The 13,535-nt window shown below is 40.8% G+C and overlaps 1 protein-coding gene across 1 annotated transcript in view; it reads left to right on the top strand.

The window, feature by feature from the left end:
• The window catches only part of SCARB2 (scavenger receptor class B member 2), an 89,372-nt gene extending 78,357 nt beyond the window's left edge, over positions 1-11,015 (top strand). The window contains exons 11-12 of the mRNA XM_077276119.1: positions 4,020-4,178; positions 9,111-11,015. Of these exons, the coding sequence (XP_077132234.1) occupies positions 4,020-4,178; positions 9,111-9,152 (201 nt within the window). The 3' untranslated portion in view covers positions 9,153-11,015. The remainder of the gene's footprint in view (positions 1-4,019; positions 4,179-9,110) is intronic.
• Positions 11,016-13,535: the final 2,520 nt, after the last annotated feature.

Genomic DNA, 13,535 nt, shown 5'->3' with positions numbered 1-13,535 from the left:
ATCCGTATGGCATCGGTACAGTGAGAATTTCTCGCCGGCTTGCAAAATTCGACATAAAATGGATCCATGGGCTCAAATATTCGTGAAATCATATATACAGTCTATATATATATATATATATGTATGTATATGTATGTATATATAGCGTGAGAATTTTTCTGAATATTTTCACACATTAGAGTTCATATGAGTTTATGCCAGCAGGGGGCGTATCACCCAAAGTCTACGATGCTACGTTCCCCTGCATTCCATTTCACAGCTTCATTAGCAAGCTCCTGGTTGTACATTTATTTAACCCCTTCAGATGGATTTACAGCGTGGGACATGACTGGTTGCCGGAAAGGTATGGCATATTGTTGCTATTTTTTTTACAGATCGAGGGTCTTCAGGTGGATTATGCGTACAATAAAGATTTTAAAACCCCATGTGTGTATTTAATTAAAATACTTTATTAATAATGTGTGTGTATTATTAACCCTTTACTACGATTGGATAATAACAAGGTGACATTAACCCTTCATTCCCCATATCCCACCGCTACTCAGGAGTGGGAAGAGAGTGGCCAAGTGCCAGAATAGGCGCATCTTCCAGATGTGTCTTGGCTGGGGGCAGATGTTTTTAGCCAGGGGGGGGCCAATAACCATGGACCCTCTCTAGGCTATTAATACAGTCATATGAAAAAGTTTGGGCACCCCTATTAATCTTAAGCTTAATGTTTTATAAAAATTGTTTTTCTTGCAACAGTTATTTCAGTTTCATATATCTAATAACTGTTGGACACAGTAATGTTTCTGCCTTGAAATGAGGTTTATTGTACTAACAGAAAATGTGCAATCTGCATTCAAACAAAATTTGACAGGTGCATAAGTATGGGCACCCTTATCATTTTCTTGTTTTAAATACTCCTACCTACTTTTTACTGACTTACTAAAGCACTTTTTTTGGTTTTGTAACCTCATTGAGCTTTGAACTTCATAGCCAGGTGTATGCAATCATGAGAAAAGCTACTTAAAGTGGCCACTTGCAAGTTGTTCTCCTGTTTGAATCTCCTCCGAAGAGTGGCATCATGGGCTCCTCAAAACAACTGTCAAATGATCTGAAAACAAAGATTATTCAACATAGTTGTTCAGGGGAAGGATACAAAAAGCTGTCTCAGAGATTTAACCTGTCAATTTCCACTGTGAGGAACATAGTAAGGAAATGGAAGAACACAGGTACAGTTCTTGTTAAGGCCAGAAGTGGCAGGCCAAGAAAAACATCAGAAAGTTGATGCTGCAGATCTCTGGAGGTGGCCTGAGGATTGTCCTTGACTGATCTCACCATTCTTCTTCTCTGCCTTTCTGATGTTTTTCTTGGCCTGCCACTTCTGGCCTTAACAAGAACTGTACCTGTGTTCTTCCATTTCCTTACTATGTTCCTCACAGTGGAAATTGACAGGTTAAACCTCTGAGACAGCTTTTTGTATCCTTCCCCTGAACAACTATGTTGAATAATCTTTGCTTTCAGATCATTTGACAGTTGTTTTGAGGAGCCCATGATGCCACTCTTTGGAGGAGATTCAAACAGGAGAACAACTTGCAAGTGGCCACTTTAAGTAGCTTTTCTCATGATTGCATACACCTAGCTTTGAAGTTCAAAGCTCAATGAGGTTACAAAACCAAAAAAAGTGCTTTAGTAAGTCAGTAAAAAGTAGGTAGGAGTATTTAAAGCAAGAAAATGATAAGGGTGCCCATACTTATGCACCTGTCAAATTTTGTTTGAATGCAGATTGCACATTTTCTGTTAGTACAATAAACCTCATTTCAAGGCAGAAACATTACTGTGTCCAACAGTTATTAGATATATGAAACTGAAATAGCTGTTGCAAAAAAAACAATTTTTATAAAACATTAAGCTTAAGATTAATAGGGGTGCCCAAACTTTTTCATATGACTGTATCTGCCCTCAGTCACTGGCTTTCCCACTCTGACGGAGAAAATTGCACGGGAGCCCACGTCAGTTTTTTCCGTGATTTAACCCTTTATTTTAACACCTAGAGCCCCCAAATTTTGCACGCAGACACTTGTAACATTAATAGTGAGGAATATGTAAAAAAATAAGGGATATGAAATGGTTTACTGTATGTAAACCATGTCTCATATCCTGTCGGGTTTGATAAGGAGATAGCAAAAGCCGACAATTAAATTACCAGCTTTAAGGGTATGTGCACACGTCAGGATTTTATGCGGAAATTTCCTGAACAAAACTGGAGATTTTCTGCATAAAATCCGCACGCAGTTTTGTTGCGTTTTTTGCGCTGATTTTTCGCGTTTTTTTCCGGAGCTTCCCAATTCAATGACATAGTGGGAAATCCGCAAAATTAATGAACATGCTGCGTATTTTTCCGCATGCGTTTTTTTTGCGGAAAAATCTGCAACATGTGCTCAAAAATTGCGGAATGCATTGGAAATGATGGGATGCAAAATGTATGCCTTTTTGCCGCGGAATACCGCCGAAAAAACGCGCAAAAAATAATCCGGAATGTGTGCACATACCCTTAAGCTATCTAGCGCTTTATATATATATATATATATATATATATATATATATATATATATATATATATATATATATATATATATATATATATATATATATATATATATATATATATATACTATATACCGTATGTTCTCACAAATATTTGAGCCCATAGATCCATGCTATGTCCATTTTGCAAGCCGGCGAGAAAATCTCGCCATACGGATAACACACGGATAATTTTTAGAAAAAAAATCGCATCATCGCGTTGAACGGATCACTGTTCGGGAACTTTTCTGCGTATTACGCCTGTAAAAAACGGACCGTATTTTCCTACGCTAAGTGTGACGCCGGCCTTAGACGAAGCACAAATATATTCTGCACCCAAAAATGCTGCAAAAATGCAGTAAAAATACTGAATGCAGTAAGTTTTTACTGCCAAGAGAGTAGGTTATGGCTCAAGATAAAAATAAGGCAAAAACACTGCATGTGAACATAGCCTTTACACTGACACTGCAAGATAATCGTTAAAGGAATGTTCTTAAAAATGATCGTTTCACTATAATTTTGCCCTGTTGAAAGGCTGACAATCACCTGATAAATGAGCAAAATAGTCTTTCATTAAGTGAAATAATAGTTTATGCAGCAAAAAAAAAAAAATTGTTCTTGGCGGTGCATCGTCCTGTGTAAACAGTGCTCCCCTTTTTTTATAGTAAAGTTTAGAGCTTTAGGGTATGTTCCTACAATGAGTTTGTGGTGAGTTTTTGATGTTGAAGCATTTCTGTACCTACTAAGTAACTTACATTTTTTTAATGTGTTTTTCAGTGCGTTTTCATAACATGCATTTATATCGTGTTTTTGACGTCAATTTTTTTGTTTCTTATTGCTAGATGATATTTTAAACAAAGCTACTTTGATTTTGATAATGCCTGGTACTTAGCTTTGACAAAACTATATTGGTACAGTCATGTGTGTATTTCTTGTGTGTCTGCTTCAAAAACACACTAAAAAACATGTGTTTTTTACTGGCGGATTTTCTGCATCTGATGCGAGTCTGTGGGAAAAACCCGCATATAAAATTCTGCACACTTGCAAGAAAAATTGACGTGTTGTGGATTTGAAACACGCAACGCAGCTCAGTTTACACAGTGTGAAAAAAAGCACAGTGGGCATGAGATTTCTATAAATCCCATCCAATTTGCTGGAACTATAAAACGCTGCATTTCAAACACAATGAAAATACCCATCGTCAAAAACTTCCAAAAAAGTGGAACTGTGTGCCCACACAGCATAAAAAAAGCAATTAAAAAGCACGTAAAAGCACACACACACACTAAAAAATGCAATGGAAAAGCACAATCTAATTTACCTAATAGGTGCAGAAATGCTGCAGAAATTCTCCCAACATCAGAAAACCACCAAATACTCATCGTGGGAACATAGCCATAACTAAAGAAATTTGTTTTTCTCATTATAATCCACATAAATTTTCTCCCCAGAGTGTCCTCATTGATGACCAGTCTGCTGGAAAAATAAGGTCCGCTCTTCTGGAAGCCAGAGTGGTAGCTAATGTTCCTTTCATCGTCATGGCGTTTGGGATTATATTTGGCATTATATTTGTTGTACTTTCTTGTCGTCAATCAAGAACAAGGGAAGAGGTATGTAACATTCTAAGTCTACATGGAATGCAAGGAGTTGTCCAGAACATAAATACATTTTGTGAGGGGTTGTAACATGCTGAACCATAACAGTATGCAATATACCGTATATACTCGAGTATAAGCCGACCCGGGTATAAGCCGAGGCACCTAATTTTATTACAAAAAACTGGGAAAACTTATTGACTCGAGTACAAGCCTGGTATGCATTGTTCCCTCATCCCCATCCTGGTATGCACGGCCTCATCCCTATCGTTGTATGCATTTCACCTAATCCCTATCCTTGTATGCATGGCTTCTCATCCTTATCCTTGTATGCATGGCTCCACATCCCTATCCTGGTATGCATGGCTCCTCATCCCTATTTTTGTATGATTGGCCCCCATCCCTATCCTTGTATGCATGGCCCCATTCCTATCCTTGTATGCATGGCCCCATTCCTATCCTTGTATGCATGGCTCCTCATCCCTATCCTGGTATGCATGGCTCCTCATCCCTATTTTTGTATGATTGGCCCCCATCCCTATCCTTGTATGCATGGCCCCATTCCTATCCTTGTATGCATGGCCCCATTCCTATCCTTGTATGCATGGCTCCTCATCCCTATCCTGGTATGCATGGCTCCTCATCCCTATTTTGGTATGATTGGCCCCCATCCCTATCCTTGTATGCATAGCCCCATCCCTATCCTTGTATGCATGCCCCCATCAAAAAACATAAAAGAAATAAACCATTATACTTACCTTCCTGCGCTCCCTCGCAGCGTCTTGTTCTGGTGCCAGCAGCTGCTTTATTCCTGTAAGCAGTGCATGGCAGGGACGTTATGTGCTGCTCACAAACAGAGCACAGCTGCCAGAATACTCACCGCTTCCTACGCCGGTACTATGTGCATGGAGGGCAGTGAGTATTCATTGCTATTAAATAGCGCACACAGTGTCAGTCGCTGGGTGGTCACGTGTGCCCGCTACTTAAGAGAAATGAATATTCACCTCTCTCCATGCCCATGGGATTGGAGAGAGTTGAACATTCATTTCTCTTAAGTAGCGGGGACACGTGACCGCCCGGCAGCTGCAGGAGCCAGCTGCTGCGGCTGACACTGTGCGCGATTTCTCTTTAGCAGCGGGCACAGGCTTTAGCCGCAGCAGCCGGCTCCTGCCTCCTGTGACCTGCTGCTGCTCCCCCTCCATCTTGTGGACACCTCACTAGAGTATAAGCTGAGGGGGGCGTTTTCAACACCAAAAAATGTGCTGAAAAACTCGGCTTATACTTGAGTATATACGGTACTTACTGATAGAATTCTACTTTTTCACATTCTTGGCTTGAGACCATTGAGAGAAGCGAGAAAGCGGTTGTTAAGTGATTGCAAGTCTGCAGCTCACATATGAGCAGTCATGTGTCTTATGCTTTGTGTATGAAACAGTGGCATCCTAGCAGTGAGTATATTACACTCTGTTAACATTTAGCTTGTTACAGTCCCTTAGAAGTGTTCTACACATCTCAGACAACTCCTAACGGAAGCAGTCATAAGAAAGTGACCTATTGTTTAAATTCATGTTTTATGTTACATGTATATTTTAAAAAATGATTCTTTTTCATATCATGATCTTCGTTCAGTTCCATATAAACTCTTTATGTTTGCAGATGATCCTGTTCTTTTATTCACCTCAACCCAAACTTCCCTCCTTGCCTTGTTACAGACCCTGTGTAATTTTGAATTATTTTGTGGTCTAGAGGTCAAGGAATCAAAATCTAAGGCTCTCAACATTTCTCTTTCCACCTCTATAATAGCACAATTAGAAAATGACTTTTCTGTCCAGTGGACCACTAACCAACTCGATTACCTCGGTGTGAAGCTGACCAGCAAGCTCAAATCCTCTCTTTACTGCTAACTACCCCTAAGTGCTGTGTAAACTTCGCTCTTTACAAATGTGGAGCAAATCACAACTCTACTTTCTGTACACACTCTTAAAATGACTCTACTCCTCAAATTACTTTACCTATTCCATGTTATAACAGCTTCTGTTCCATCTCACTACCTTATCAACCGCCGATACGCCTTTTAATTCCTCAGCACCAGAAAATCTCCGGGGTCTCGGAGGGTAGCCGTGAACCCTGAAAACATGACTTGGGGAGGTTTTTACTATCCCCAGTTTTGTGATTGCCGTTATTCACCGAATGACGGCGATCACAAAAAAAAGTCAGATTTCCCATTAATTTCTCTCTCCTCTGATATGATCTAGCATACCAGAGGAGAGAGAAATGGGTTCCACCGAGCCCCCTCCCCTAGTACTTCCGCCATCCCCGGACCCTACTGCTCCCTACCCCGGCCCTCCACGTCTTCTTCCTGGAAGAAAATGGGCCCATGCGCAGTTCGCCTGCCTAGATGTGCCAGCAGGTACCCGGCAACAATAGGAGATTTTTCGTATTGGTTCATTTTGATCACTGTGATAGACCCTATGCACAAGCTTCAATAAAAATGATAGGGTTGGGATCCGACCATTGTTGCTAATGTACATGTGTTATTTCCTGAAATAAAGGCAATATAAAAAGCCCCAGTGGCCAGGGTGAAAATTGCAAGTTTTCTAGTTTTTTATTTTTAATACAGATTGTGGTATGTAAGAAACAAAATTGTTACCAAAAATTTAAAAAATACTGTATATATTTGATGCAAAAACCTTATTTAATCAATAGGTCATTATCTGATGATAGCCTCACTTTAACTGATCAACATTTTTACATTTGTTAAAGAGTATCTCTTGTTTATGAGGAAATCACATTGCGTAATTCAAAGTAGAAATATAACGGGTTTTGATGTTTTATTAAATGCACATCTACTGGTTCAAGCATCCTATTTACCTTTTACCAGTGTTGATTGCTTGGCTTTTTTCTACATGTATTGCTTTAGGGCATAGCTATAAGCATTAGTTACAATGTCAGCTTGGTTGACACAAGTAAGGTGCTCAAATGAATAGGAAGCGGATCTGCAGTACCCTTCTACAACCACTATAGTTTTGACAAAGCTGCTTTGTTCTGGAATCATCCGAGAACAGCTGATTGGCGGGGATGCCAAGTCTCGCACCCCCACTGATCAGCTATTAAAGGCCTATCATAGGTATAGGCCATCAATGAAAAAAGAAGTGGTCTTCCTCTTTAATTTATCTGGCTTTTTAGAAGAAACAGTTTGAAGATCTGGGGACCATAGACAGAACCTGACTAGTCCGATGATTTTCCTGGCTTGCTTCTCCCCTCTCAGCTCTGGTTATTATTATTATTATTATTATTTATTGTTATAGCGCCATTTATTCCATGGCGCTTTACAAGTGAGGAGGGGTATACATAATAAGAACAAGTACAATAATTTTAAACAATACAAGTCATAACTGGTACAGGAGGAGTGAGGACCCTGCCCGCGAAGGCTCACAATCTACAAGGGATGGGTGAGAATACAGTAGGTGAGGATAGAGCTGGTCATGCAGCGGTTTGGTTGATCGGTGGTTACTGTAGGTTGTAGGCTTGTCGGAAGAGGTGGGTCTTCAGGTTCTTTTTGAAGGTTTCGATGGTAGGCGAGAGTCTGATGTGTTGTGGTAGAGGGTTCCAGAGTAGGGGTGATACGCGAGAGAAATCTTGTATACGATTGTGGGAAGAGGAGATAAGAGGGGAGTAGAGAAGGAGATCTTGTGAGGATCGGAGGTTGCGTGTAGGTAAGTACCGGGAGACGAGGTCACAGATGTATGGAGGAGACAGGTTGTGGATGGCTTTGTATGTCATGGTTAGGGTTTTGTACTGGAGTCTCTGGGCAATGAGGAGCCAGTGAAGGGATTGACAGAGGGGAGAGGCCGGAGAATAGCGGGGGGACAGGTGGATTAGTCAGGCAGCAGAGTTTAGAATAGATTGGAGGGGTGCGAGAGTGTTCGAGGGGAGGCCACAGAGCAGGAGGTTGCAGTAGTCAAGGCGAGAGATGATGAGGGCATGGACTAGGGTTTTTGCAGATTCTTGGTTGAGGAATGAACGGATTCGTGAAATATTTTTGAGTTGAATTCGGCAAGAAGTGGAAAGGGCTTGGATATGTGGTTTGAAGGAGAGATCAGCGTCAAGGATTACCCCGAGGCAGCGAGCTTGTGGGACTGGGGAGAGTGGGCAGCCATTTACTGTAATGGTTAGGTTCGTTGGGGGGGTCGCGTGAGATGGTGGAAAGATGATGAATTCTGTTTTGTCCATGTTAAGTTTGAGAAATCTAGCGGAGAAGAAGGATGAAATAGTGGACAGACATTGAGGGATTCTGGTTAGTAGGGAGGTGATATCTGGTCCAGAGATGTAGATCTGTGTGTCATCAGCATAGAGGTGATACTGAAAGCCATGAGATTCTATGAGCTGTCCCAGGCCAAAGGTGTAAATGGAGAAGAGCAGGGGCCCAAGGACTGAACCTTGTGGGACTCTGACAGATAGGGGGCGAGGTGAGGAGGTGGTGTGTGAGTGGGAGACGCTGAATGTCCGGTCTGTTAGGTATGAGGAGATCCAGGATAGGGCCAAGTCTGTGATGCCAAGGGGTGAGAGGGTCTGTAATAATAGGGAATGGTCCACTGTGTCAAAGGCAGCCGACAGGTTGAGGAGGAGGAGAACAGAGTAGTGTCGCTTGCTCTTGGCGGTTAAGAGGTCATTGGTGACCTTAGTTAGGGCAGTTTCAGTGGAATGGTGTGACCAGAAGCCAGATTGATTGATTGATTGATAAATGTATCCCGCTGTATGTACATGGGAGAGACCTGACAATCACCTGGAGGGTTGTGGGAAGAAGCCAGTCTGGTACGGCGTTTAGTAGTAGGTAGCAGATTTATTCCGATATTTATTAAATTATTAGTTTCATCTTAGCATTTACTTATTCTATTAACCTTATGAATATAACTATATAACTGTAATCATGTCTCTTTTATTTAGGGCACGGAAGATGAGAGAGGACCACTTATAAGAACATCCTAATTAGTCCAAAAGTACTATATAATTAACTATGCAAACTTATTGATGTCCATCCGGACTAGAAGATGAAGATTTAGCAAGGGGCTTAGACACGGCTCCCCCACGTTCCTGAGCAATGTTTGTTGGAGCATTTGGCCACATTAACCCTTACAGTTAATTATCAGCGAACTGTCCCTCTATGACACTGCTATGGAATACTAAGCACAAATTAACATACGTGTTTATTAAGCACTGATCTGATTAATTTACATAGTGCAATTCTTTTTGTTTAGTGTGATGTAATTAACAATTCACCATCATGAAAAACTGATGAAATCATGGTGTAATTCATGACATTTGCTTTTGTTCTATTTCACTGTATACCGTTTGTCACAAAGTATGGCTACAGATTTGGCGCACTGCATGCAGGATTTGACTACAATATTCACTTAATAGGTAACATGAGAAACTGATAATCTGCAAATCACTGACATTTATGTTCTCTTACCCTCACAAAAAACTCTCTAAGTGCCAGCCATTGGGTGTCTCCTTTATGTCAAACTTGCTGTCAAAGGTAATCTGTCTCTTTTATCAGAGAGAGACAAAGACGATTTAAAGGAAGTTATGGCGGATTTTTGTCTCTCCTGCTCATCAAACTTCATGACATAATGAAAGACAGGCTTTCAGTTGAAGACAGTCAATCCACTGGACAGTGGCAGGAGCAGGACAGGCTGGAGAAAAAAGGGAAGGACAGTTCAGTTCCTATAGTGCTGGCAGAATGTACGCTTAAAATACTGTAAGTATGAAAATTGGGACAGTTCTTGTACATATTAGACTGGTTTGTGCACCAAAATAAGTTTTAACTTGTTGAGAAATGCCAGATCATGCTTTAATTTCAGCTTTAGGTGAAAGAGTAGGTACCCTGTAAGTCATCAATAGCCTAATATTTTGACACTGTGGTAAGAGGATCAACTGGCAGAATATTAACATAGCAAATCTCATTGTACTAAAAACTAGTTGATCAGACACTATCCCGTTTTGTTTTGATGTTCTGGATTACATAGTCGGTACATTTCTTTCCTTCAGCATAATACTGGTACTTACAGAACTTTTTTGAGGATGCAAAAGCCACTAGAAACCTATGTACTCTGGATACCCGAGCCTGTGAGATTCGTTGTACTAATAGTTTTACCAAACACTTCGTTCTTCCACCGTCAAATCCAAGTGTTATGTTATATTGGAATGTGTCTCACAGGATCTAGCCAGTCATGAGTGCGTTGGCCATTAATGGACAAGCAGTACGTGAAAATTTTTTATCAAATTACTATTGGAAATCCTCCCCTGTATGGACTGGACAGGAATTTTATTTCTTGCTTATAACAGAAATATGCCAAAAGTGAGGCAAGCATATAATAAACAGTCTTCTCTGGGCCAGAAACAGTTAATGAAGCACTCCAAGTTTTTTTTTTTTTTACTTTTCCGTATTTTCCACTAAATTCCTATACTTTTGTATCGCAGTATATAGTTAAGTATATTGACCTTTTGTGAAGCTCAGCTAGTTCTGATTGTGGTTAGCAACAGGTGCTGGCTGCTTAACACAGCTCATAGCCACCATGTATGGGGTGAGTTCAGATCCCGCGGCAGCTCCATACTCCCTCAACTGACATGCGTCAACATGAGGGGTGGATATCGGGAAGGGGTTAAACAGGAAAATATGTTTTTAACAGGTTTTACTTTTTTAATTTGAAGTTTAGTAACAAAAAGGAAAAATGAAAAGCAAGATCAATAAAGCCAAAAGGAATACAAGTTTGACAATATTCCACATTTGAAGTTGTACAAACATTGACAATAAAGGCATATTATAATAAAGATTTATGTTAAATCAGATCTCAAAGTCCATGTGGAATTTGTGCTCAGCACTGCCTTAACTCAAATATATATTCATTTAGAAATATTTCCTATAGATTTCATACATGCAGTGTTGGAAATATATATTTGATCCGTTGCTGATTTTGTAACTTTGCTCACTGACAAAGATATGAACAGTCGATAATTTTAAGGGTAGGTTAATTTTAACATTGAGAGATAGAATATCAAAAATAAAATCCAGAAAATCACATTGTATAAATTATATAAATGTATTTGCATTTTACAGTGAGAAATACGCATTTGATCCCTCTGGCAAACAAGACTTCATACTTGGTGGCAAAACCCTTGATGGCAAGCACATCAGTCAGACGGTTTTTGTAGTTGATGATGAGGTTTGCGCACATGTCAGGAGGAATTTTGGTCCACTCCTCTTTGCAGATCATCTCTAAATCATTAAGATTTTGAGGCTGTTGCTTGGCAACTCTGATCTTCTACTCCCTCAATAAGTTTTCTCTGGGATTGAGACTGGCTAGGCTACTCCATGACCTTAATGTGCTTCTTCTTGAGCCACTCCTTTGTTGCCTTGGCTGTATGTTTTGGGCCTTGTCTTGCTGGAAGACCCAGCCACAATCCATTTTTAATGTCCTGGTAGAGGGAAGAAGGTTGTCACTCAGGATTTTATGGAACATGGCTCCATCCATTCTCCCATTGATGCAGTGAAGTTGTCCTGTGCCCTTAGCAGAGAACCACCCCCAACACATAATATTTCCACCTCCATGCTTGACAGTGGAGATGCTGCCCATGACCCAAAGAACACCATTTCTCTTCCTCCAAGCACGGCGAGTTGAGTTAATGCCAAAGACCTAACTTTTTGTCTCATCTGACCACAGCACCTTCTCCCAATCAGTCACAGAATCATGAATCTTCTTAAGCAGGGAGACCTTGTGGGCACTGCAGGATTTTAAACCTTTACGGCATAATGTGTTAGCAATGGTTTTCCTGGCGACTGTGGTCCAGCTGACTTGAGATCATTAACAAGTTCCCCCGTGTAGTTTAGGCTGATCTCTCACCTTCCTCATGATCAAGGATACCCCACGAGGTGAGATTTTGCATGATGCCCCAGATCGATGTCGATTGACAGTCATTTTGTATTTCTTCCATTTTCTTACTATTGCACCAACAGTTGTATCCTTCTCAACCAACGTCTTACTTATGGTTTTGTAGCCCATTCCAGCTTTGTGCAGGTCTATGATCTTGTCCCTGACATCCTTATAAAGCTCTTTGGTCTTGGCCATGTTGTAGAGGTTAGAGTGTGACTGATTAATTGAATCTGTGGACAGGATTCTTTTATAAAGGTGACTGTGTAAGACAGCTGTCCTTAATGCAGGTAACGGTTTGATTAGGAGCGTCTAACGTCTGTAGGAGCCAGAACTCTTAATGGTTGGTAGGGGATCAAATACTTATTTATCACTGCAAAATGCAAATAAATGTATATAATTTATACAATGTGATTTTCTGGATTTTACTTTTGATATTCTATCTCTCAATGTTAAAATTAACCTAACATTAAAATTATAGACTGTTTATCTTTGTCAGTGGGCAAACTTACAAAATCAGCAAGGAATCAAATAATTATTTCCCCCACTGTATAGCCATCCACACTGCTAAAAATATAAGTGATGTATTCTACTGTCACTGTACCCATAGCCGTGGTTCTGTTTGAGAGCCAATCTGACCAAATCTTGTTGAAGTTTTGAGAGGATTTGCAGTTGATATACAGGGTTTTGTAGTTGGAGACATTGGAGTACACTAATTGAAACTACTGTTCCAGGGAGGGAAAACCGGTGGATTTCCATCCCATTGTCATAATCGTAAGGGTACAAAAACGAGAAATCTAAAAAAAGGCTTTTATAGGCTAATTCTTTTAAAAGCACCCAATAGGCCCACCTGAGGAAATAAGACCTATGGAAATTCAAAGTGCAAAATAAAAAGGCAAGAACTGAAGACCTAATGTTCAGTGTGACAGCTAAAGTATAGGTCGTGTTAAGACATGATCAAAGACTTTAATTTGGCAGGAGTGCAGCAACTTATGTTGGACTTCTCTGGCACCAACTACTGAGCTTAAACCGTAAGATACTCCCTATCATCAGAGAGTTTGGGGATATCATCTTCCCACTTGCAATAGGCCTTCTCTTAAGGTACCGTCACACTAAGCGACGCTGCAGCGATAGCGACAGCGATGCCGATCGCTGCAGCGTCGCTGTTTGGTCGCTGGAGAGCTGTCACACAGACCGCTCTCCAGCGACCAACGATGCCGAGGCCCCCGGGTAACCAGGGTAAACATCGGGTTGCTAAGCGCAGGGCCGCGCTTAGTAACCCGATGTTTACCCTGGTTACCAGCGTAAAAGTTAAAAAAACAAACAGTACATACTCACCAGCGCGTCCCCCAGCCTCTGCTTCCTGACGCTGACTGAGCTCCGGCCCTAACAGCACAGCGGTGACGTCACCGCTGTGCTTTCACTTTCAGTTTAGGGCCGG

Source organism: Ranitomeya variabilis, chromosome 1 (assembly GCF_051348905.1).
Source record: "Ranitomeya variabilis isolate aRanVar5 chromosome 1, aRanVar5.hap1, whole genome shotgun sequence".
NCBI classification, from domain to species: domain Eukaryota; kingdom Metazoa; phylum Chordata; class Amphibia; order Anura; family Dendrobatidae; genus Ranitomeya; species Ranitomeya variabilis.
This window is presented reverse-complemented; position numbering and strand designations above follow the sequence as displayed.